General features: G+C 44.8%; 2 protein-coding genes across 2 annotated transcripts in view; one reads left to right on the plus strand and one right to left on the minus strand.

Annotated features, from left to right (window-relative positions):
* Positions 1 to 27,296, plus strand: part of LOC146186459 (homeotic protein ultrabithorax-like) — a 449,712-nt gene that overhangs the window by 239,191 nt on the left and 183,225 nt on the right. The gene's annotated exons all lie outside the window — the stretch shown is intronic.
* Positions 2,440 to 6,327, minus strand: LOC146186462 (uncharacterized). Its single transcript, XM_084607210.1, has 3 exons — positions 5,965 to 6,327; positions 2,869 to 3,088; positions 2,440 to 2,622 (listed from the first exon to the last, which is right to left on the minus strand). Exons 1-3 carry the CDS (start codon positions 6,088 to 6,090, stop codon positions 2,540 to 2,542), a joined length of 429 nt encoding a protein of 142 aa, XP_084463336.1. The 5' UTR covers positions 6,091 to 6,327; the 3' UTR covers positions 2,440 to 2,539.

A 27,296-nucleotide genomic window follows, 5' to 3' on the forward strand; every position in this document is an offset into this window, starting at 1 on the left:
ACGTTCCTTAGTGGCCTATAGGGGTAACGTGAATGCCAGGACCCTAGCAGACTGATTATGACATAACCGTCCTATGTGAAACGAGAGACCCAGGTTGGCAGCTCCTGCCAGCCACGTGGGGTGTGACGTCACACGTGACTACCGGCCGCGCTACGCTGAAGGCTCGAAACCTAGAGTAGTATTGCATTCGCCAATAAAAGATAAAATATATCTTGTCGTCCCTTGCAACAACAAAAAATCAAAAGTATACGTCAGAGGATTTCTGCTAAAAATCATAGCCTGGGCTAATTACTACAAATTTATCCTGGTATTAGGATTGGTGAAATTAAGGGTCATGAAGGTGATGATGGAAGCAAAGATGTCCTCAAGGGCGCCGATTGAGCAGTGGTCCCACACACGGCGGCGCAAACAATCGCGTTCCACTGTTTCGCGAAGAGAATCGCTGCTGATTCTGTTTGAAATGCCAAATAACTGTTGGCAGGACATAAAACTGATGCCTCTGCCTGCGGGATATAAGTTCGCTCACATTAGAGTCTATAGGGTCAGGCATTAATATTGTCATCATATATATTTGCGGAACACTTCTGAGTTTACCTTTTTTAGCTAAATTGATTTGCCTATTCCTTTGTGAGCATGCAGGTCGCACTCCCGTACATATATATATAGGGGAAAGAGCCGACCTCCTCCACATATCGCGCGATGATGGAATCGTTATTGCGCTCACTTTTTCATCTCTCTCCCCTCCTCATTCTCAGGGCACACTATCGCGTTCCCTCTCTCCCTCTCCTCTAAACCTTTCCAGCACTGTCCTCTCCGCGCGGGGCCATTCCTCGCAGCAGCCATATAGGAGCGGGCTCGAACAAAAGAGAATTATCGTCCTCGAGCGCCCGGGACGATGTCGCGCGAGTGACAACAAATTCAACCGCACTCGAGCGTTCACGCCGCCTCTGCAGCAGCAGCAGCGGTGCGCGAAGCACGCGGAGACAGAGCGGGGCCCGCTGCCAGTTTCTTTCCTTCGCCGTCGTAAATAAGCTCGGCGCTGCTGCTGCTTGCGTCCCGCAGTCACTTTTCGCCAGGCGCTAGCGCCGCGCCGGCGGCTCCAGCTGACGGAGCGCGTGATATACGTGGTAGCCGCGCGCAGGAGGTCCGCACCACTGGCTGAGACTGCCGCCGACGGGTGTAACTCACAACGACTTTCTTCGATGCCTACACCCCCCTTCTTTTACTTCAGGCTAGATTCAATGCTATATGCGTTTATATGTAGGTCTTCTCAGTTGTGCGCCCCCCTGTATATATACGTTTGCTGTGTTATTCGTTCTGCGAGCCACGGGGAAAGGCGCTTATAAGACGTACCCTTCTTGCCTTTTTGCACAAAAGGCAGAGCGTCGTTGTTTCTTGGCGCAATTTTTTCCTGAACGCACTCACCCACCCACCTCTCTTAATTTCCCTCACCACCGGGCTGCAGCACCTTTCGCACTGCAGTTTGGCCCCGAAACCTCTCTCGTCCTTCCTTCTTAACCCCCCCCCCCCCCTCCATTCCCCTGCTCACGCCTATAGCTCGCTGCCTACACTGCTTGCAATGTGAGTGGCAGTCATATCTGCCGCTGTGCAGCGTTCTGTTCGGATTATACGACTTTCTCCGAGCGCTTTTGCGAGGATTTATCCCACGCTGGGCGGACGGGCGATGTCCGTTCGTGCTTGAACGAGCGTGCGTGCGCGCGTGTGTGTTTATACAATATAGCGCGTGAAGTGGTGCAAACTGAGCGTCGGGCTTGTGACTTACTGACGAACAAATTTCTCCTGACTGGTGATGCGCGTTATGGTATAGTTCCAATCCTGTAGGCTCTGTATGAAGGCAGTTGCTCTGGCGAGCGTCTTTGTTTCAAAGAGTATTTTCCTTAGTGCGCCATTTTGCGCGCATGAATTGCTTGAAGCGAATAATAAAAATAGCTGCGACAGTGGAGGGCAGAGGACATGCTACACGTGATCAAACCAGATGCGCATGTGTAGACAGCAGTAGAAAAGAGCATGAACGAACGATACAGATAAATGCGCATTTTAACGGGATGCTAATTAAGCAGTATAATTTTCAAGATGTGGAGCCTGCCTCAATGTGCTGGCACGGCCTGTTGACTCGCCTCTCCCTTATAAAAATGGGAACATCCTTTGAGTTCAATGTGAACTCAAAAAAGTCAGAAGGAAGCAACTTCCTCTGAACTGAGAATTGGCTACTGATTTTGAATTCACAGTGAATTAACTTTCTCTGACCATCCTGTGAATTTCCTGTGAATTTCCTTTGAGCTCCCAGGGAACAGACCGTTGTCAGTTTGAGTTGAGTTCACAGGCAGTGGCCAATTATTGGTTCAAAGGAAGTTCGAAGGAATGATGACTATGGGATATTTGGTGGATGTTCGGAGGAAGTAGGTTCAGAGTGAAACATTTGTTTGTATGAGCTTATATTTATTTGAATAGATGTACTTCCTCTGTTTAGGCCTTGCAATTAGGCCTGCTTTCGAAGACCCTGCGACAAAAAATTGGATCACTGTCCACAATCCCAGTGCAAACTTGCGCAACTGCCGGTGACCACCTTGGCTAGTACTCCATTCAGCAAGCAGGTGTAGGCTGCAAAAAGAAAAAAAAACATTAGAAGCATGACTGCAATGAACAAGCTAGAGTCCATCCAGCCTTCCTTAGCTTTTGTAAATTAAATATACACAGCACGGACAGTGTGAGCGCCATGCAGGCACCACAGCATTATGCATTAAGGCAAGCATTATGGCCCTGACCATCACTGAAAAGTCAGCTGTTTGGACAATATTTCAGAATGCTCTTGCATCACATGCACAGGCTATGAGCTCGAGGACTTACAGATAACAGCATCCAATTTTGGGCAGCCCAGTGCCTTTTTTGGAGCTTGTTCCTTGCGGGCATTGCAGACACGGCCATAGAGTGAGCTTTCTTCCAGTTCTTCGGGTGAGAACACAACCCGCACCAAGTTACACGCAAACTTTGTTGCTTGATTGCCCGCACTGAGTTTCATGCGGTCAATCAACTGCTGATTTACCATAATATTGCTGCCAATGTGCACCTGCAAGAACAAAAAGCAAATATTAGTACTATGACCAGTATTGTAGCATACAACAATATTCCTTGATATGCAATAAGAAAATGAAGGGGCTTTACAAACAACAAAAAACTTAGACCAGCTTAAGAACATTCAAAGAAACCCCAAAATGCATAATTAAGGTCATTTGTTTGCAAGTAAAAATACACATTCAAGAAGCCGTACTTTAACATGTACAACAATGAAGGCATACGAAAACTATTGGATGTTTTTGACACCTTCCCGAGCAGTGTTTTGATCTAATTTTGAATCAGGCCAAACATCTTTTAACATTTTTATTAGTGTAACCTGACAATTGTGTAATATGTATTTAAAGTAACTAGCCAAAAAGAGGGCACATAATGCCCCGCAAAGGATTGAGCGCTAATAGTGCATTGCTATAGCAGAAGAAAAAACAAGAAATAAGAGATTTTTTAACGACCTAATTTATGCTTGCATTTCAACAATAAAAAAAAACATTTTAAGTCAGAAAATAAAGGGATTTACTCATCATTAACATTGCAAATGCCATTAAAAGCCAGTTTAGACAGAGCACAGTGCCCACATTGTCACCTCCTGTTTAAAAATACTAACATCCTTTTCGTACATCAGAAGCTCAACCAATTAAAAAAACTGCCAATGAAGGTTTAGCAAAAGCATGCACTCCCTGCTCTGTATGTGCTACTTTGAGGCAACATTTAGTTTCCAGCTTGCACAGGTAGCTTTCATAATTTAACCCCTCAAGCGCTTTGGACAAGCAGCTCGTCCTTGCAAAGATGCCCTCAAGCCATTTTGGACGAGTGCTTGTCCTTGCAGGATAGATCCTCACCCTGAGAGTTTTAGGTGAGTACAGCGCTCCTCTGTGGCTTAGGTCATGCGCCATTTGACAGATGGCACCACTGACCCGTTAACTGCTTTTTGTTCTACCGCTTGAAAGCCTTTTAAGCAGCCTTAATGAGAAAAATGGTGCCTGGTAGAGGCAACGCATGCACTGTTGGCCCGTCATCGCGGGAAAGAAGCTTTTCTTCGTTGCCATCCTCACCATCCGAAGATGGCTCAGACACCAATTTTTGCATTGTTATGGGAAGTGAAGATGACAATGATGACATGAGTAGTTCTTCCGACGAAGATGATGACAGCTCAGACGATACTATTGCGAGTTCTGTGTCAGTGGATGAAAATTGACAACATTCCGATGAAACCCCCTGGGCTTCCATTCTTGGTCGTCCCTTGTAAAACATTTCCAGTTACCTCGCAATATGTTACTCGACTAGATTGCTGCTTATTGGCGGGCAGTTGATTTTTCACGTAATGAGCAATAAACTTCACTGCGCTCATTTGACTTAGTTTCTGGTTCAAATATTTTTGTCTCGGATACCTCCTTTTTTATTACACTACCAATAGAAACCAGCAGTAAAAATAAAAACTAAAGGGACACTTAAGCTCCGCCTTTAAGGGTATGATGCGACCAGTGTAGGCTACCACCCAACATATAAAGCCCTGCTTTAACCAAGCTGTATCAACATGTCTGCGTAGCCTAGGTGTAGCAAGCCTGACTCAGCATTGAAGAGCACTGGAATGTTGATTCGTATTTCACCTTCCCACCTCAAATGAACGACCGGAGTTAGCAGCTCCTCCTAACTTTTGGATATCATGTGGTCTCGTTAAGCCACACAAATCATCGAAGAATGTGTGTTCGGCCATACCACTTGCCAGCGCTATGCTCTTGATGTTTCACTCACAACACAGACAACAAATTTTCATGTAATGGGGCCTTTAACGATATCGTAATTTTAAGCAATTTTAGCTAGAAATCTCGAAATAATAGTGCTCAAGGGGTTAAAGTGAAATTGAACTATTGTTGGATCAGCTTAAGAAGCCACAACTCCTTCTCAAAGGAGACCCTCCTGGCAATACCATGGTGGTTAATTGCCTTTGATTTGCCAGAGTGACATTGCAGGTGGCTGTCAGGTGCAAGTGGATTATATGCACATTGGCTTGAATACCATGATGACTGGCCCAAGTCGCTAAAATGACTGATTAGAGGAGCACCAGCTGCGTCATTCGAGTTGTAGTGCAAAAAGATGGCCTTCCGAGATCGATAACCTAAGAAATTGCTGAATATTAAACAAGCTAATGGAAATCTCTTTTCTGATGAAAAGGGCTTTGCTATAGCCCAAGCGAAGTATGCTCAACAGGAAGCGTAAACAAAAGTAACCTTGCACTTCCGATCACTACAGCTTTCACAAAAACTCTTCCAAATCAATATACACACGAATGAAGTAACAGTCACTAAAATGAAAGGAAGCAGTTGGGATTTTTTTTTCATGGTTGTTTTGACAAATTTAAGAAATAGCACTGTCTGTCTTTTGTCGTTTCTATCAAATTGACATTCATCTAAAGATATCATTATGCTACTAATTATGCAGTCTGTGAGCCCAGCCTCATAAACAGCATCCCAGCCAGGCAGCCGCTTTTCAGTGGAGCCGAAACGCAAGGTGCCCATGTGCTCTGTGTTGTCGGTGCACGTTAAAGCACCCCAGGTGGTCGAAATTTCCAGAGCCTTGCACTACAGTATCTCTCATAGCCTGAGTCGCTTTGGACATTAAAGCCTAAGAGCCAACCAATCATAAAGAGCATTGCTTCTTGCCTATCTCTGAATTCAGTGACTGCTGACTTCATTCACATGGATAATGAGCTCCTCGTTTCCCTATCCCTGCACACTTCTCAATGGAAGTGCATGACTTGTGGCAGTGCTATCATAAAGCTAGAACCAAGTTCTTGTGTGACCCTTAAAAAAGTTTCATCGAGAAAGGCAGTAATGAGCACAACCATGCAGACACTAGACAAAAGCAACTAACCTGAGCCTCGGTTGGCAGCACAATTGCTTGTGTTGTACACGCAGCATTATTAACGGATTCCGTCAGCTGATTGACCAGCTCAACAACATCTGAAAAAAACAAAAAAGGAAAGCTGGAACAAAACATACTATTTCATCACTAGCAGCAGCAGCCCATGTAACATTCACCACAGGAGAAAAGCCTTTTCTTTGCCCTTGACTGCATGACCAACCCTTTTCTGTCACCAAATGCGCCATTCAAAATTTAGCTGCTAGACACTGGCATCACTCACGCACTCAAGGCGCCCTATCAGCGGTACATAATCTAGGGGATGCTGATAGCAATTGATGAAGCCAATGCTGACATCCCACTTCTGATCTCTGTTCGCTGTGGAAATGCCTGGAATGAATTAACTGCGGAGGACGTTGTAACTACAGTGCAACTGACGGGTGCTGCTATTGCTTAGAATGAATTCATGGGTGCGAATGATGATGCCGAGATAGCTGTGAGCTCTTTAACAGAAGTTAGTCAGATCACATCCCTGAAACAGTTTGTTGGTAGCAAGGGCCTTGAAGAGGTCAGCATGCAATATACATGTATGGCGGCAGCAATACGCCATACATTTGGACAAAGGCTGACACTCGAGTGTGTAGCTGATACTCGATAGCCCATGCTTCACCTATCTCGTGTCTGTCTTTCGTGTTGACATTTGCTAACATGGTGTAATGACCGAGTTAAGTTAGGCAGATTGCTGAGCCAGGTGCCGAGCTTGGGAATCTTTAAAACTTGTTCTAAATCAGCTTCAATAATCAAGGAGCTGCCATTCTCCATGCCGCACCGTTCCGAGACGACGATGCGGGCAAGGTGTTTTTTTTTTTTCTTCTTCTTCTTCTTTTTTTTTTTTTTTTTTTTATATAGAGCCCAAATTGGGAAGCCTACTCCTGTTATCACGAAACAACGAGAATTGCCATTTGCTGTGTAAACAGGGAGAATCAGGTCCACGTAACGACAGCAGCCGCGTTTATTCTACTTCTTATTTCCGCAAATTCAGTTCATTAAGCATTTTTGTTTTAATTTCACGCAATTCCCGGAATCAACTGTCTACCTCTTTCACCATGTGCACTACTGTCACCTGCTGGTTAACACAATGCGGTCGTAATGCGGGCATGTAAACGACTTCGCGACACGACTCACCGCGAGTAGCAAAGGAAGGTGTTTCACAGGTAAACATTATTAAGACACGAATACGAAAAGAGACAAGAGACGTTTGACTACTTACCCACTCCGAGAATGAACGTAGGAGAGTACGACCCCTCCTTCCACTGGGCATGTTTGTTATTCCTTGCAGTTAAATGCACTTCACGATGTGCCTAGTACCGGATGTCACATTGTTCACGAAAGTCAAGCTCGTTTACCTCCTATCACAGTTTAAAGACCAGCAATTAATACGTCAGCGACCCCGAAGCATCCCGGGTCAACGGTGGTCGGCTGTGGTGCGAAAAGCGTTATGCTAGAGGTGCCAAAATTTCCTTGAAGGGAGACCTGCTCATCATTTGAATCGGCGATTTGCGGAAAACAGCAGTAGTCCTCGCTGAACGCATCATGACAGCTCCACGACTATGGATACCCCGAACGCACCCGCCATTTGTCTTGCCTTGCACCAGAAGCGAAGGAACACCGGTATGCCAGCTGGCTCAACGCATTGCAGAGTACAACGATCTGTTGTGGCACATTAACCTTGAAATAAGAGAAGAAGGCGTGGGCGAACTGGCCATTGCTAGTCCACCGGGCATTCAGCTCACAGAGTTGTGGCTACAAGAGCAGAATGAACGCGAAATATTCGCCATGGCCCTTTTAAACGATGTAATCACGCTGCATCGGTGCATCATGTCCTTAGAGCTGAATTTTACACTGGGTATAAACCCTCTTCTGCTCAGCATACTCCAAAACAGATGTACCTTACGAAAACTGACAATCTCGTATATTCCTTGCATCCCGTACTGGGAAGAAAATTTGGTTAAAGTCTTGAGAAAGCTTGCCAGCGCCTCGGACAAGAATAATGCTGCATCCCGGCGAAGCTGCGCAACTTTGGTCAGTACGCAACCGTTAGAAACCCCGAAGAAGCAGAGTCGAACCTCACTTACTGCATTGGATGTTGCAGCTCTAAAGATGAGTAGTGAGTTCGCTCAACACTTTTTCTATATGCTACTGCAGAGTAACACCATCAGTGATCTGACCGTCGGATTATGTATTCCAAACCAAGGATTATTCCTTGGTTTGGAATAATCTTCCAGTATTTTGGATTATCCATCAGTTTCGCCTGCAGTTCTTTTGATTGTAGGTTTCTTACAGGGTAGCGGTCGCCCATTTAACCAAGACATGATCGGCCATTTGCACTACTCACGCTAAGAAAACACGACGAATACAACGAACGCGAACAATCAACTTCCTACGGTCATGAAACACATAGTGAAGCATGCCGCCGGCTGTTTTCACGAAAACGATAGCGCTAGAGTCTCAAGCGCCATTGCAAACTTTTAAATGCATTTTTGCAAACTTCACAAGCTTTCAAAATAAAACTTATAATTTATAAACAACCTTAAACGTTTGTTTTTTTATTAGTAAAATGTGATGCGTAACAAAACACAAAATAATTTAAGCAAATTATTGCCACAAGCATCTGCAGCGCCCTTTTTTTTTGCTGCGGAATTCTTGTGGTGCATGTCAATCTTCATTGGTTTTACTCGCCGTGAGAACGTTGGTTTTACTGGCAGTATTCGTAACCTCGGCTGCGGGGGCTTCTGTGCGTGGTGGTACCGACGTACCGACGTCGCTGACGTATTAATTGCTGGTCTTTAAACTGTGATAGGAGGTAAACGAGCTTGACTTTCGTGAACAATGTGACATCCGGTACTAGGCACATCGTGAAGTGCATTTAACTGCAGGCTTTTGAAGCCGTTATCGATGGTGCTGCGGTAACCGCCGACCCGTCGAACGCACTGGAAATGCCACCACGGTAAAAGCGTACTTGCGCGACGTCAACGTCGCGCCGTACCGAAGTGCACAAAATCACGACGGAAGCAGGCCGCGCTTGCTAACAGCGTCGCCCTTGGCGTCGCTGCGAGCCAAGAGTTGCCAGGCTGCAATGCCGACGCAAATACTGACGAACCCTGCCAGCCCTGCGCCGAGCTTTGTTGCGTACCGTGTCAGAGTGCTGAAGCAGCGGTCACGGATGTATGTACATGCCGTCTCGCGCATGCATCGCCATCGAACCAGCGGGCTGCGAAAGCGATGAATTAGAACCACCTGGCATTCTTTAACATGTATGAAAATTCTTGAATGTATTATATTTTATCTTAAAAAATTCAGAGGGGCAAGAAATAGACCAAGTAATGCCACACACACAAAAATAAGCACAAGAAATGAATGAAAAGAAAGTTATCTTTACACTTAAGGACAAAGGAAGGAAGGTGGTGAATATTATTGGTCCTTGTGTGGTGACTAAGAAGAAACTTGCGCTAAAAATAAGATCTAGCGCGTGAAAAAAAAAAAAGCATGGATTTAATAAAAAATGAAAAAAAAAATTAAAATGATGTTTACTTGCACAACAAAGAAACGAATGCGATTTTGTATATTTTGATAAATGTATAATTGGTTTATTCAAAAAAGTTCAGAAGTTAAAAAAGTGCAAGGGATACTAATGAAAGAAAAAAAAAGAGAAGTATAGCTGAATAGAAAAATGAGCTTCGTATGTTTTCGCTTAAGAACAAAAAAAAAGAAGGTATGATGCAGAAAGAGTAAAGAGAACTTACTTTCTCTTTACTTGTGGACAAACAAAGGAAGGTCATTATTGATATTGCCAAAGAGAGCCAGTTTAAAAATGAGCTTCCTTCTGTCAAAAGAAAGGAAAGTCTCAACAAGGTGAGCTCAAAGGAAACTTCCTTTAGTCAAAAGAAAGGAAAAGTCTATAGGAAGGCTGTTCAGGAAGCAAAAAGGAAAAACAAAGGAAGTAAAAAGGAAAATTCGATTTTCATAAGGGCTCACAAGAAAACTTCTGGGGGAACCATTAGCTACGCTTTAAAAGGTGTGACGCGACAAATTGGGCTCCCCTATACGTTCATTTTACTACTCGCTTAATCCCAGATTCCTTAAATTGTAACTCTATTCTCACACATGCTTGTTAGTAACAGTCGCAAGTTGCCATATCATGAGAGATCATGCGACGTAAAGCTCTGCTTCAACCAACCCCTCCCAACTCGCCCATATCACGTGGTCTCGTGATGTCACATAAACCGTCGACTCGTCAGAGCCCGGCTCCCAACGCTGGCGCCAACGCCGATTAACGCTATCGATGCTATCGCGTTGAAAACAAATATACAAGAGAAACACCTAGCCTGGATGTATGCAGCCCCATATTTGTTTAGTTTTAGGTGATGATCTTGCATCAAGGTTTATTGATGGTTTATAAATTTTTTTATTGATTGGAACGTTTTTATTTCATATCGCTCGTCAGCTCTAATAACTTTATTCCTGATCAAAAATGTGATACGAGCCGAATTCAAACTTGCCGAGAACATCGGTTCCTTTGGAAAAAGTAAGATGTGTGTGAAAGCCCGTATATGTCCAATAAGTTTCCTTCATTCGATTCCTTAATCACCTGCTTTATTACATTTATGTTCTCGCCCTGACATCAGGTGTGATAATCAGTGTTTTTCATAGTATCAATTTAATGAATTTGCCTCACGTCAACGCTGACGTGAGCTAAGGCGCTGTCTGGCCTTCGTCATGAAAGTTAATTCTTCGCTATCGGAAAATTAGACGCTATAAAATTTAAGATCGAACACGTAGGTGTCTGTTTGCTTGGAAATCATAATGGTGGAGAAGCATTCAGCGTAGACCTCCGCTGCAACAAAAGAAGTAAAAAAGAGACGTTTCTGCACGAAACGGGTGCCTTGTATACCATGAAAAAAATGGAAGGGAATGTTGTTTGTGCATATGGGTTCGTGATATTATACTTCACATACTTGTAAATTCAGCGTGATATCTTATTGCATATTTCAGGTAAAAGCATTGCTGCCCTCTTCTTTTCGATTACCTTCGCGCTTTCCCATTCAATGTCATTGTCAGAGGAAACGGCATGCTATGCAAACCCATACTTTTTCCGCGTGCTGCTTCTCCTCATCATTCCAGTGCTGGCTCAACCACTTTTGAAAATTCGGCCGATTCTCTGATACGCACATCCCTGAAGTTCAAGTAAATTGAAAAAGTCAACGTAATAAAGCTGCCGGTAAATCATGCCAAATGATTTCGTGCTATCGTTTGATATGACGGCGTATTCGCTGAATAAAGCTATTTCGGAATAACAGCTTCTCCTCAGCACACCGCTACGACAGGTATCCAGATAATGACGTATACTGGGTGTTTTTGTCTGGAATGTTCAACTTTTTTTTTAAAGGGTAACTGAGTAGATTAATTTCAGCCTCGGAGCTATATTGGGGGCTTCGGCGGACATTAGGTAAACTGGAGAAGGCTCCATTTAGTTCGCCAATTAACTATATACGTTATTTAACTTATTTGATTTTTGTCTTAAGGTGTATGTCATATTTGCAGAATTAGAGCTCGTCCTCCAAATAGTATAACCTCGAAAAAAAGACTCTTTCAAAATAATTGTAGCCGACGTTACAAGGCCTACATATGTTGCCCTGATAGGGGGTTTCACCCAATAACACAGCGCCAGCGGCGCGTCCGGCGTAGATCGCTCCGCCAATGCGAGCTTCGGGGCCACGCTGCAGCGCAATCAATCACAATTGACTATGCGCATTGCGTGCCGACGCGGCGGCTATCCGCGAGGTCGCGGTTGAAACGAAGTTGATAAGGAACTGCCGCGCGCCCGTCTGGCTCTCAGGTGATGAAAGCATAGTGACGAAACCTCTGGGTGGAGCGGGAGACGTCACAGGTGCTGTGTTGTGCTAGTGTGTGAAACTGACTGTCAAGGTGACATTTGAGGGCCTTGTACCGCGCGCTACAATTGTTTTTTAAGAAAATTTATTCTCGCGGCTATACTATTTGGGGGAAGCTCCAATTCTCCAAATACAACATACCACCTAAAATGAAAATTAGAGGAGTTAATTAACGTATTTAGTTATTAGCAAACGAGTTGAAAGTTTGCCTAATATAGTCTGCCGTAGCTTCAATGGAGCTCCAGGGTTAAAATAAATCCTTTTCGTTTAAAATTTTGGACCTTCTAAAAAAGAAAAAAAAAAGACACCCGGTAGACGCGATACATTTCCTACGCGGCGTCCGTCATAGCTTTAGTCGCTTTGGGACGTTGAACCCCATGAACCAAACCAACACTTCCAACGCATAAGGTTTGACCTGAAAACGAAAAACAATGCCAGTGACGTCAGAGACCGCGAAGCAGTGTTTGGAGGCATCGTACATGTCAAAGAAGGGTTCGGGTGAGCGCAGAAAGAATTGTAAACGTCGCAGGCAATTCTATCGCTGTCCAGCTTTTTCGCATTACTCTAATGCTAAGAGGAGATGCTTGAAGACTGTTACACAGTTCATTGTTTATTACGTCATATCTGTAAATGGTAGCGCGAAACCACTTGGTAAGCGTGATCTGCGGGTTTCAAACATGTATTCTAATGTTCGTATTTTGTCTAATTCACAAAAAATAAAAGAAGTTTCAGTTTCCCTTTAGAACCTTACGGTACCCGAGATCTTGCTAGCTTGCCTCTCATGGTCATAATAACTGGTCTGACCTTTTTGTTAGGGACCGCAGATGACGTTTGTAACAGATTTCTGCAGTTAAATTGTCCCAACTAGTATCTCATGTTCCATCAGCACCTAGTAGACTGTTTATGGGCGCATTCATTTCTGTCACCGCGATGAACATGCGATATAACGTCACTGTAGATTCACGTTCTCTCCAGCAGCTTGAGATCGCTCCCAAATATCTTCTTTTTTTTTTTTTGTATACGACTGTACCTGCATTATTGAAGTACCCTTGAGAGCATTGTTTCGCCTTCACTGCACGGAAATCTGCATACAGTTTGGGATCGAAGAAGTCAACAGTCAGCTAACGTTCGTGGACATCTTCATAGAAAAGAACGTATCTGGTATCTCATTTAGTGTATTCAGGAAAAACCAACCCGCTGGCGAGTATCCTGATTTCTGTTCCGTGTAAACCACGCATCCATTAACTCATCGGTTGCCGCGCTTGTAAATTCTGCCGTGCAGAAAACGTCCGATCAACCCCGGAGGAACGAGTGGCTAATCTGTTCACCACAGTGACCCCCCGTTTTGGTCGATTGTTTTAGGTTACCTTTTTTTTTTTTTCTTTTTTTTTTTTTTTTTTTTTACTTGGACTGCGAAAGTTTTCCGAAATGCAGCGTGGTGCCGATTTAGTAGAAAAACATTCCCCTACTCCTCCGGTTTTGAAAGTAAGAGATATAAATTATAGCTTTCTCTGACATTATTTACAGATTATCAAAAGAGATGTCAAGGCTGCTCACTTTCCTTCATACAGTTACCCGCGGATTGTAGAACTTTGCATATCACGTGTATACAGCCGTGCACAAAGGCCGATTGGGTACAGGGCTTAAAGTCAGGGGGCTCGTGGAGGGTCTGAGCCCCCCCCCCCCCCCCCCCCCCGATCAGTATTTAAGAGGGGTCTGAGACCCCCCTGCGCTGCATGAGTAGGAAGCGGGCTGTCATCTTTTATTCTTGTCTTTAGTTCTCAGAACGTTTCCTTTTTGTTGATTCGCCAATTTCGCAGTGATTTTTAATAAAAATAATTACTATATTTTCTAAAAGCCGAGACGGAGAAAGGTAATTTCTTCCCTTTGTATAAAAAGATTAGCGAAGCAGGCCATTGGCCGCTTTCTCTCTCCCCCTCTTTATTTGCCTTTCTACCTGTGCTCGAATCACTAGAGATCTACCTACGATGGAGACAAGCTTTAAGCCCTAGGTAAATATGAACCTTACGAAGCAGATCGGGCGTCATCAGCCAACACAACAGCATCTGACACTTTCTCGGCTGTCGGCGACCCATGCGGTCGTTCAGTTCTATACATGATGTCCGTGCCACTCACTGTAAACGTGCTATGAAAATGCTGCACATCGCTACAAATTGAGAAATAAGGTTTCGGTTTCTGTCCAACTCGCGAGTACTCACGCGTGAAAAAACAGCATCAAAACGACACGTCGAACCCTGTATATGCCACATGAACCTCATTGATTATCTGTGATTTCTTTTTTTTTTTTTTTTTCTGACAAGTGGTTCGCACTTAGTTCGGGCAGCCCCTTCAAAATATGTACCAATATGTCAAAGCATGCATTGCGTCATACCAGCGCTTGTTAGTTCGGGCCAAAGTACCCCTCGAAGTATATATTATAAGATGCTAGAGCAGGCGGCACACCGGCCGAAGTTCCGCTACTATACTTCTATCCTACGCACCGACATGGGAAAGGGCAACCGCTCATGCGAGGGGATAACATGCCGATTCTTACACACGCAGAGATGGTTTTGATAGGTCTGTTTATACTTTGAATGTATCAGTTTAACATTTAGGAAAATTGCGTTATTTCTAAATATTTTCTTCACTAAGAGCTGCACATTTATCCACCCAGCTTTTAGGTTTTTCCTCTTTTTTTTCTGTCATATGAAAGGTACGCGACGTCTAAGGTAGGATGCGAGTTCCTCCTCTCTGCGACAGAATTTGACTACGGTGAAAAAAAAATCAGCGGCCACTGACCAGAAAGGCAGGAAGGAACAATGGATATGAGCAGAAAGAGGAAGCGATTTTAGGCTTAATGCATGCAACTGAGGCATTTTCGGCGATCGATTCGTAGGACGACACGTCTCCCGGGAAAAGCGTGCCATGTGTTTCAGCGTACTCTCAAAATTTTTCCAATGTCGAAGCTCGAAAACCTGGTCGGCAAACCAGCAGTTGCGCAATAGGAAGAGCGAAACCCACATGACTTCAACTTTCGAGGCGCCTCATGCGAGCGCATAAATACAGACCAACAGTTATATATTTTTTCTGTTGTGCCCAGCAGTTTTTATCGATGGCGCTTTCATCGTGTAAGAAGCTGTGGCTGCACTGAACTGTGCCAACAGAGAGGCTTTTCAGCAGGTCGAATGGCGCCTTCAAAGCAGGGCTTAATTTTTGGCGCACTTTAGTGCTGAGATGCTCCTTCGGAGTTCATACGATGTTAATCCCCATGTCTCATCTCTCATGAAGAAGTGGAGTCAGTCATTTCATATACATATTTAATAGTCCGCACCTACATCATCCCGTCATGCTTTTGGATTGTAACACCTTGTAGTAGAAAGTTCTTTATAAACAACTTATTTTATGCGGTCCTAGTCGTACTAGGCAAAATTCATTAAAAAAAAAAAGTAGTTTGTACAGACCTTACAACCTACATTCTAATACTTATATAGAAATTCGATGCCCCTTGGGCAAATCGCCCGGAGGCAAGCGCGTAGAACGAGTTTTAGTTCAGCTATAAGAAACCATAAAGTGCCACACACACACACACACACACACACACACACACACACACACACACACACACACACACACACACACACACACACACACACACACACACACACACACACACACACACACACACACACACACACACACACACACACACACACACACACACACACACACACACACACACACACACACACACACACACACACACACACACACACACACACACACACACACACACACACACACACACACACACACACACACACACACACACACACACACACACACACACACACACACACACACACACACACACACACACACACACACACACACACACACACACACACACACACACACACACACACACACACACACACACACACACACACACACACACACACACACACACACACACACACACACACACACACACACACACACACACACACACACACACACACACACACACACACACACACACACACACACACACACACACACACACACACACACACACACACACACACACACACACACACACACACACACACACACACACACACACACACACACACACACACACACACACACACACACACACACACACACACACACACACACACACACACACACACACACACACACACACACACACACACACACACACACACACACACACACACACACACACACACACACACACACACACACACACACACACACACACACACACGCACACACGCGCACACGCGCACACGCGCACACGCGCACACGCGCACACACACACACACACACACACACACACACACACACACGCACACACGCACACACGCGCACACGCGCACACGCGCACACGCGCACACACGCACACACGCACACACACACACGCGCGCGCACGCACAAATAATTGCTCATGCATTTCAATAAGTAGTATACAACATGATATCATTTAGTATGGGTCCCCGATGCCGCGCACAACTGCATGGTTCTCATATCCAGGGCTCTTAGCCCACCATTCGTGTATTCCCACGGCAAATTTTGTGAGGCGTTTCCACGTGCGTATTTCCCCCATTAAGCGCCACCAGCTTTCCGAGGACACATAAGAGAGCTCGAGGCTATATATGGACAAAAAAAATTAATGCATATAAAAAACGAATGGGAGAGTACCGGCCTAGCAGAACTAATGAACGAAATGAGTTATCTTAATTGCAGCTGGCCTAGGTGGCTCATTTAGATAGTGGCATGTCCTTTTGCCGCCGCAGCTTCTGAGTATAGGCAGTTTTCCCGAGGGTCGAATGTACATGTGGAACTACATCATGGCCTGACGAGTTTCTGTTGCTCGATAGCCATATTGCTTTCGGAGTCGTGTAATGACAGACTCTGAGTGGCTCCTACCATAACGCGTTCGTACGACCGTTTTAGCGCTTCGAGAATACGAGAAAGTACACTGGGAGTGAGACCAAATGGGGGCATTTGTATGCGGGGAGTATGTAGTGGCATGTTTGGACTCAGAGGTATATTATGAAGCGCTATCGGCTCTTCTGAAACGCTTCGCGCTATCACAATGCCTGGGAACTCGTGCGTAGTGGTGCAGTTCAGTGCATTGATGCAGGGATGTATACAGAGGCGAGGGAGCTTTTTGCAAGGGAACTTTCTTGTTAACATAACGAGATCTTTCCATCGCGTGTTTTCTCTCACACTCGTGTTATATAGTGACCGAGGTTTAAGAATAAGTAGAAGCAACTGAAGGTGGGCTCAGTGGTTGGGCGCGTGACCGCTGGTCCCGAGGATGCAGCTTCGATCCCAGCTGTGTTTCAAGATAGGCGAAACGCAAAACGCCCGTGTGCTTTACAATGCGAGAGCACGTTAAAGAACCGCAGGTGGTCGAAATAGCCACAACTTTCCCCTTGCGTTGACTTTTATAGCCGACGTTGGTTTGAACGTGGAACATGGTAAACGAAATCAAATCTACCGAAAAACAACAAAGCGCTCCGGTTTTATACAGACGTCGAGGGGAAGCAGAATTTTTCCTTAAAAGTGTCTAGGCTTGCACATTTACGCTTGAAATTCTTTGTGCGTACGTCTTACAAAATGATTTGGTTATGTATTCCTTTTTTGAAGACATCAAGTCAGTTTATTGTAACGTGGTTTCACGAGCGCGAACACAGTTAAAACGTTCTAGTAATGTTCCAACGATACAGACACATTAATTTGCTGGTTCTTTTATAGGCCGTATACTGTTGTAAGTTAGCTGTACGCGTAAAACCTTGTGAACAATATTTTTATGGTTTACTTGTAAGTATCAACAAATAACGTAATTCGTACAAGCAGACGGAAAATTGTTGGTCCAAAGTAAATAAAAGATATATTTGAGAATCGACTGTGAAACGTGTTGCAGAATTTTTTTCTGGGAATTGTGTTGACACTTAAAATTAGGAACCTAGGCTAAATATAACCTACAAGTATTGCCAAACTTTGAAATTCTGACAAGTTTCAACGAGAAGTTTGTTATGATTACGATCTCTTCGCATATTGTAATATTCAGCTATAGCTATACCATATACTATCAGCCGATCACCTTTTCCCACAGTTGTAGTTTTCCGCAATTTTTTGCTGAGAAAACGCACTGCAGTAAAATTTTCAGGAAGTTCGAGCTATACGGTGAGAGCTAAGGACAAAGTTTAGAATATAGAATTAGCTGCGTATTGAAAAACTGGACCATTTTTATCAATATTTTCCGAACAGTACCTTGCAAGATAACGCTGCTTTGCAATTAAAATTAATATCAGAGAAAGCTGAATTGATGGGCAAATCACCGAGGTTCCAAAATGAACTCAAGTTCTTAATGTCGAAAAGAACAGACTAAGGTGTGTCAGTCCTATTGTGTGTGTTTGTGTTATGTCGCTGTCAACATGGTGAGGCGCATGGCGTCCATTCTTGGTAGCATACCTTTAGTCAGCGTAAGCTTCCTCCTCTGTTTGTTGGCCCGCCCTGAGGACGTATGCGTTCACTGAAGGTCTGACTTAATTCTGCTAATGACGACATTTCATGGAGTGCTGTGGGAACCTGCAAATAAAGGTTTCGCATCTGAGGTTGAAATTTAGATTATCCATGCAGTACGATTTGTCACTAATCCCTTTTTCGCCTGTCGCATCGACGACATTTCGTCATAGATTTGTGAAACCTCTAAATACCCACGTGCCAGGCACTTGCACTTCCTTTGGGATTTGTTATGGAGACACGGTGTGCATTATTGTCTTACTTGAACATTGATGCTCCGCTGCCACTGACAAGACGCTGGCTGCCTTGTGTGCCATTGTTTGGCTATAGCTGGTTATAGATAATAGCTTGCGCCATCATCTAAAGCATTGCTCAGTTTAGCTGATTCGTTCTCTCTTAACTATTGTATGCAGCATTCTTGTCGCATTTTTTCTCCGTTTTTTGCGCCTTACCTGTAACACCTATAAAGATAAGGCTTTTTTTTTTTTAACTTTCAAAGCTGCAGATAATACATTCTTGGTCTGGTTTTTTATATCAACAATATAATCCTGAATTTTTCCCCGGGCTCAGCATCATGCCTGTTGAGGACTATCGGCCTCCTCAATGCGACTTTGGTATGAATTCCACTTCCTTTTTATTTATAACAAAACGATCATTCACCTGTGCGAATATTTCTTCACAGAAAAGTTGGGACAGCATTTCCATTCCCGTAACAATATATGCCATTCATTACCGCTTTACAATATTGAAACTAAACTCAATTTACTTGCATTTACGTCTCATATCTGGCAATATGTCTTGTTTGTGATGGTTAATGATTACTGTCGGTTGAAGATTCTACATGAGCACTACAAGCATCCATCATGAACATAAACCGATGACATGCATGCAAGTGCAGGTTTGGGTGATCGCGAAAATGCCACTGATGATTAGCATAACTTGGCTGATGTAGCGCATCGCAAGAAAATAGCAACCACAGACACCGCGTATCCCCTGTGCGTATAGCTAGTTTTAGGCTAGCTATCTCCTGCTTTAGCTCTGCTTTGTTTCTTCATTTTTCATCCAAAGGAACGTATCTTTTGACACCGGTAACCGACAGTACGTTGCCTCATTCCTCGCGAATACAGATAATAATAAAAAAAGAAAAATGTGCAGGAGGGAGGACTCAGCGGCAAGGCGGGAGGCACTGCTCCGGCAGATGTATGAACCCAAAAATGGTTGCTCGGCAAGGTCCCGCTTTCTTCCTGTCGACGGTTGGCTCGGCTGGTCCAATGGGGTGTTTCCGGTGTTGGGCCTTCCGCTCGCAGACCTTTCCTGGAGGCCGCTGGCTACGACGCGGGGGCGCTGCTATCGGCGATGAGCCCGAAGAAATGGCTGCCCGCCCCGTGTCAGCACAACTCGTTCCTCAGTTGGTTCTGCGATAAGACACGAAAAACGAACATGTGAGCCGCAAAGGGAGTACTGTAAATCGATAAAAAAAAAAAAAAAGCTTTTTTTTGTTGAGTTCAATTCCATCGTTTTGGACCAGTGAGGTGTTTTATCTGCAACGCGCTAGAAAGAAGGTTGAGAGAAAGGGAGAGGGCAGAGCGAAAACACATAAAAGAAAATGCAGAAGCCAGTGAAATCGTGTGAGTGGGTGTCCATAGGTTTAGATAGGGCCATACCGTCCAATCCGCTCTTCCGTTTCTGTGGCGACTGAGTAAGTATGCCAATGGTTTCGGCCAATGGGGCTTTTCGTTGCCGAAGTCACTAGCCATTTCGCGCAGACACCGGAGGGGGTAGATAAAATCTTGTCGCTTCCAACGCGAGTTTTGTTCGCAGCACTGACGTTCCATGGGCTCCCTGTTTCCGACTTTGTTTGAATGTGTGTGCTCCTTACGTTTGTGAATATCTTTCTGAACACACCTGTAGTTTATTTACCATGCTCAGAGACTATTCGCGGTACTCTTTATTGCCTCCTGTACGAAAGCGGACTCATTGTCTGCTGCCATTCTCCTATATAGCGAGGGTCAAAATGGTGGCTGCAGAGGGAGGGGGTATTTTCTTTTTCTTTTTTTTTAACAAATGCAAGCATACAGCCACTTTAGTCCAACTGACATGCGCCCGGTATTTATTGGAATAGCTAACCGCCTAATGTTCGTGCTAAATTTCCTCGCCTGCAGCTTTTGGGAACCATTCACGCTATAGCCGGATAGTATAGGTCGGCTCTGTCTAAGCGCAAGATAGCGCCGTGGAACTTTGTTACCTCGCGTGGTGCCCTTTGCCAATGACACGAATGGCGCAGGTGGCCCATCAGCTGTGAAGAGTGAGCACTTTCACCTGGACATTGAAAGAAATATTAGGCCCCGAGAACGTCCTTATCACCCTAAAGAAGCACTTCTCTACAATGGAATTCGCGGCTTCACTGCAGCTATACGGAAACACAGAAACCATTTTTCACCTGAAATAACTCGCTTAACGCGATTGGCAGCCTATAGGCTAGCGACAACAAGCATCTTGCTAGCGAAACTTGAGCAAAACAAAAAGAAAAAAGGAAGTGGTCCATGGCTTCCTTTTGGGACACGTTGGCAGATGCACAGAAGCGACGCACAGACGCATTCGTCTTCAAGATAACTCAGCATTGTATATAGCACGCAAGAAAAGTAGGATATTCGCACTGTTCCTAAATGACTGGAGTTTGTGTCTGGTTTTCAATTTGGCATGTACGACTTATTAACGACCATTTCTGAGCAGCATTTCAGCATGCAAGTCTTAAATGCTGCTAATTGCAGCACGCTTCTACCCAATCTTACCAGAGCTGGCAAACAAGAAAAATCTTTCGTTATATTTCGCTGCGCCGCCAACTTTTGTTGCAGAGCTGTGCAGAAGAAAAAAAAAATAGTTGAATTCAGTTGAATCTAGTTTATTTTGCACGCAAACTCGCCCTCCCTTTCCTTTAGAGAAGGGACATGGAAAGTGTGTGAAGCAATGGGTGGCTTGGAAGGTTATGGCGAGGTTTCTTGACAAGTTTGCTTCTGGTTTTAATGCGAAGGTGGTATGCAGATGGCGCCACGTGTATGCGAGTATCCGGGCAGCAACGGACTAAGCAGATGATGTTTCCAACAGTGTAATTAATGTGTTGCTTGTTAATACACGAGAAAAGTCGAAAAGGTGTATGTTTTCGCATTTACTCTGAGCCAATCCATCTCACCGAACCTATTGATTCAAGGGGGAAGAAAGTTTAGTTAACGCAGGCAAACTAAGAAATCTCGTAAAACTGCCTCCACACTCTCAGTCATAGCCCTTTGGATTGTATACCATAAGTATATATAGACTGCTAACGTAACCTCGTCGCATTGATCGTAATCATCGACTGCGATTTTTTAGCAGTGATCCCTTGCCCCTACAAAGTAAATGTGGAAATTAAAAGCAGTCGCAGTGTTCCGGAATAGAAGTATAATGTAAGTGTAAAGGAAATACATATCCGGCTCAGCAAAGGTGGAAAGAACCAGCTTCGTATTCACTCACTCACCGCTTGCTATTTCTTTTAGGAAGGCACCGTATATCTTTAGTGTCAAAACGCCCTGTAAATAAATGTATAATTTCAGCAGAGTACGCCAAACATGAGACCTGTCAGTAAGAAAAAAGGAAAGTTATACCCTGTTCTTTTCTTTTTCCCGTTATTACTCCACTTTTTGTGCGGCCATTTCTTCTTTCTTTCTATCCAATTAGACGAACGCCGTGCACGTGCACACGTTTGCACGCCATCCCATGTCGCCCATAAGGCGTTCGTGCACTCGTGGTTCAGTACCCTCGCTGTCATCTCCGCGTTTCCTCCTCGTGTATATACAAGCCTGCCACGAGCTTTTATTTTTGGCATGCATCGCTCGAGTCTCTCGGCGCCAGCGTGGTAATTGGCGCGCCGAAAGAAGGACCATCACACAGAGCTTTCGTTTCAGTATACAGCTCTCTAACGAACGTGCCGTGAGTTTTTAAAGCGAACGTGACGCGCAAGCTTTTGCAGGAAAAAAAAAAAAAAATCGACTGCGCAGCGTTCATGGCACGTATACGAATTCCGCGCGCATCTTAGTGTTTCGTTATCGCTTATCGCACCGTTGCCGCTGAATTCAAATATGCTAATCTCCTCGGAAGATTTGCAGCGTAAAACAGGGCTGTGTGTATAACGAGCAAGCTGCTGCTGTGAGAACTTTCGTCACATCACTCTCTAATACGCTCACAGAATTTAATGCACGCATAATTCAAACGAATTCAAATTCACTGTTTGTCTGTGACCAGTTGTCAAGCGACACGTGTGCAAGGCATCATTTGTGGCTTGAACCTGATTTCTTTACGAGCAGTAGTGACGAATTCCAGCATCAAAATCCGCGCATTTCTTGTCACCAATCTCCAGAGTACAACGAAGAGTTGAGCTGTAGTCGATACATTCCTGATAGAAACAAACCGCGCAGCGATAAGTTTCTTTCCTGTCTTCTTTCCTGTCACTTGGAGCTGACTTAGTTTTCTTGTTTCCGGAGGTTACCAGAATGCGACGACATCGGCACGATCAGAAGCTGTATCTCGATAGCTCAGTGAAACATTTGTTTTTCCGCTTTGACCGCGTTTGTGGCAGCAGTGAGTAGATCTGTCTGATTAAAGCAGATGGTCATGATCACGTTGCACTATTGAGCTATAGTCAGAATGCATGATTGTGGCACGCCGGCCTTAAGCGAAATTGCGTCAGTGTTATAATAAAAGAACCCTCGACTTAACACTGTAAATATTGTAATTCGTATTAATTATCCATGCAAAATCAAAACAGAACAAATGAGAGGGGGGGGGGGGGATTAAAGATATGTGTAAGTAAACAAGAGCATTATGCCGTGGCTTGCCACTGCAACGCTTTGCTTTTTTTTCTTGTTGACCGCGCTTTTTCTAGAAGGTTCAGTTGACCTCAGCGCCATGGTGGTCGGCTACAGACGTATCCGGGAAAGAACTGAGAAAACCACGTATAGCACGTTATCTCGACTACAGGACGGTGATGTTTGAGAACGCCAGGCTATCCGGGCTGCGCGAAGCATGCAGCACGGCCTTGGGGTGTTTTTTTTTTTTTTTTTCTTAAAATCTCTCTCTCTCTTCTGAGTTTCTGCTGCTTGTCTCCTCTCTAATTTCCTTTTTTGGTCTTGGAGCGCAATCCTCCATATACCGCTAGCTCGGTTGTTTCATTCGTCATTTGACGAAGCTCTTGTCATATACTTTCTTCGACTAGTAGGTGATATCGTATTTCCTTTCCCATATTATTTGCCGTCCCTGGGCAGACATCCACCCGCATAGGATAGGAATCGCTTCCAGGAGACGTGTACGCTCATAAGGGTCTTGCAACCTGATTACACCTCGAGTGGATTAGCCCGGCGTAAACGGATTAGACCTCGCCACGTAACAGCTCCGGTTCTCGTCTCTATGTATCGGTCCACTGGAACTATATACCTCTATGCGGGGGAACCAACGTTCCACACGAGCACATCGAAAGAGGGTGAATGCCGGTGGCACAACCGAGAGGCGAAAACTTCGTTATCTCTACCGCGGGCTCCCCAGACAGTTCTTTCCGCCGTAGAGAAGCAGAAGCAGTCAGGCAACCCTTTTTCTGCTTTCACTGACAGTAAGCACGGAGAAAAAGAAACGAAAGCCAAGAGATGGGGGAGAAAGCCGAGAACCGGGCCTTCGGAAAGCCCGAGGAGAGGCAATGCCTTGCACCCAAGAGGATATGGCTCGCAGAGTGGATGCTTTCCGAGACGGGCCCATGGGGTCAGCTTCGCCACGGGTTTCTGCGGAGTCCTCTCAATGGCGCGCTAGCAGAAGAGATAGGCAGCTTGCACTGGCGGTGGTCTTAGCAAGCATGGCTTCTCGGCGCTCCACCATTCCGTCCATGACTCGGCAGGCGTGCAAAGGAGAGCAAGCCAGTCGCCTATTCCGCTCCATGGATGCTGCTGTCGAGGGCAAGGGAGCGTGCAAAGTCCACAAACTTGTGCGTACGTCTATAAGAATCCGAACCTGCTGTTTCGACCGTCTATAGACCCTCCCCACTTGCCTCTATTCCTTTGCTCCGTAGGCGTCCTTTTCTCTTCTTCTTCGTTCTATCACTTCTTTTTCCCTTGTCTTGGTTCGCGAGTTGCCTTTGTTCTATGCGCTGCCTGGAGCTCGGTGACTGGAAAGAGAAGATGCTGCGGCGCACGATGGAGAGACACGGCCCGATCCCAATTCCGGCTGCATGGTTTTATTTCGGCTATAAAATCAGACTGAGGCTCCGTTGGGGCCTCATATGTCACGCTGTCGGGTGGCGTCGGGGGTTGGACGTATTGTTTTCGCCCGCGTGTGTGGTGTGCGTGAACATAGGTGGAGGAGTGTTTTCGTTTTGTTTTTGTGTTTCTTCCGAAACAACGAAACGGTATTATGTGGGACCGGGGAGCGCCAGCGACCTGCCACGTAGGTGATGCGCCGTAACGGACGGTGAATAATGGTGGGGGGGGTCAGCTTGGTTCCTTATTCGAGAGCTCGCATGTGTGGAAGGGTTTCAGGCGGAACAACTCTTCTTGCGACTTGTTTTCACCTTATACGACGTACACGTGTTGAAAAACTTAAGATACTTTAACGCACGCGCCCGCTTTGCCCTCAAGTTTGACGAAATTGAACAACTTATAGGTCATCTTCATTATCATCACCAGCCAGTTCAAGTTGACAACATGAAAAATAACTCCCCCATTCATCTCCAGTCAGGTCTATTTTGAGCCGCTCGGGGTCATCATATAAGCAAGCAAATTTCTTAATCACAGAACTCCATCTTAGGCCTTTGCTACAACCCGGCTACTATTTCCATTTGTTGGCACGTATTACCACCGTTTGCCTGTTCTATATATACTATACACAGCATCTCCTCGATAAGCTCTTTCAGGTGTAACTATATCAAGGGCTCGAGTTTTAATTTGCGCATTTTTTTTTTTTTTTTGCGTCTTCACGTTGGCCTTAGTTTGAGGTACATTTTCTAGTATAAATTAACTATAAGTATTCAAAACTGATCAACAGGTCATTCACTCATAGGCAACTCATAGGCAGTTATTCGAACTTTCAACGGAGGGAAGAAAATAAAATTTACAGCCGTCCATATATGTGCCAGGTAAGAAAGATACTTCCTTCTCATTGTATTCTTCTTCAGACTTAGGCCTTTTACGAGAATTGAAAGAGGTCAGACACAACTTATTTACGACAAGAAAACACGTACAAATGATTAACAACACGGATCTTCGATGGACTAACCTTCTGGCCCCTCCGCGGGCCCTCCACGCAACGACTCGAGCTTGGGGTCTGCCCACCTTGCTGCAGACAAGTCGACTTCTCAAAGGCTGGGGCGGTTAAATAAGTAAACATCCACCATCCTCTCTGCACAGAAAAGAAGCATGTATAAAGTAGACTCTCAGTGGCCTGCCATAAGTTTCAAACTTTCCAATTCCTTAAATGTAACGCCTAGGTGTTCCCACCTTCGTATAATTTACCCGTAGATTACATAACATCGCGTACCACGCGTGCAACTCTTCATAAAGCCCAAAGTGGCGAACATGAACTTTCCAAAACAGCCTGGATATATAATAGCGGCCAACGCAAGGCATCTGAAAGCTACGCCGAGCTCGCCGGCTCATGGGGTCGTTCAGTTCATGTATAGGATGCCCATGTCGCTAGCTGACTGCAGACAACCTAGAAGAACGTTTTGCATTTCACTAAAGTGAAAAAAAAAAATAAAAGGTCTCTGTTTCGGTTCAACTCGGGAACAATCACAGTCAGTAAATAATAAGACGCATCGAAAGGTGTCGGGATGCCATATGACGTTTGAAAGACTTGTGCAACATGATCATGCGTTCTCGTGGGCGCCTACATGTGTTTCTTCAATGCACAAAAGAAAAACCTCATGCTGTTCGTCAAAAAAATAAAAATAATAAAGGAAGAAAGACACTTCAAATCTGCTTGGAAACTACGAATTTCCTACAATTCTGCACTGAGCTGCTTGATATTTATTCTTAATTTTGCAATTGAATTTGATGATGATGTTTAAGAAAAAAATTCACAGTTTATGCAAGGATGATTAGAATCCTTCTTTCCCTCTAACCATTTTTTTGTCTGTTCCTAAAGCCGCGGGCTGCTGACGCTCTTCCACTTTTGTATTTAACACGCACGGCAAAGTCGAAACGATCCTCATTACGTCTAGTAGTGTCACCGTGTGTCAGGAATGCTGTTCTCCGAATACAAATCGTCCACGGGGCCGCACGCTCACTTCGCCTTCAACGAATAAATCAAAGCGAGGTACACGAGCACATGAATCTGTCCGTACGCGGAACTTCGCATGCACGCAGAGCAGCGCATTTGAAAAAAAAAAAAAATAAAAAAATAAAAAAAATTATAATAAACAGGTATCATCTAAAAATGCGTCAAGAAGCAGCGTTGTTGCCACATTGTTCCCTGCCAGGTGAACAGCACTCGGTCCCTATCTCTATATGAGTTCGAAATGAAGCTGGGAAGAATAGACATGTGCCTTCAATGCATGGAGCTCCCCGCATCCTGCGTGCATTTCGAGCTCCTTGCGCACCCCACAAAGAAGGGTCGCGTCGTTCCGTTTCGACGAAACAATGGAGCTCGTCGTCCGTGTTCTCAACCTGACATCGTTTTTTCATTATGCACCGGCTGCCTTCAAAAATTCGACTAAGGAGTGACGGCCGCCTCTTAAGCCCCACAAAAGGAGGGGGGAACATTCATAGGGTCCACTGTGAAGGGAGCTATATTGCACTGCACGCACGCCGCGATGGCTGGCCTTGA

Source organism: Amblyomma maculatum, chromosome 6 (genome assembly GCF_055883805.1).
Source record: "Amblyomma maculatum isolate TAMU_Amacu chromosome 6, ASM5588380v1, whole genome shotgun sequence".
Classification (NCBI taxonomy): domain Eukaryota; kingdom Metazoa; phylum Arthropoda; class Arachnida; order Ixodida; family Ixodidae; genus Amblyomma; species Amblyomma maculatum.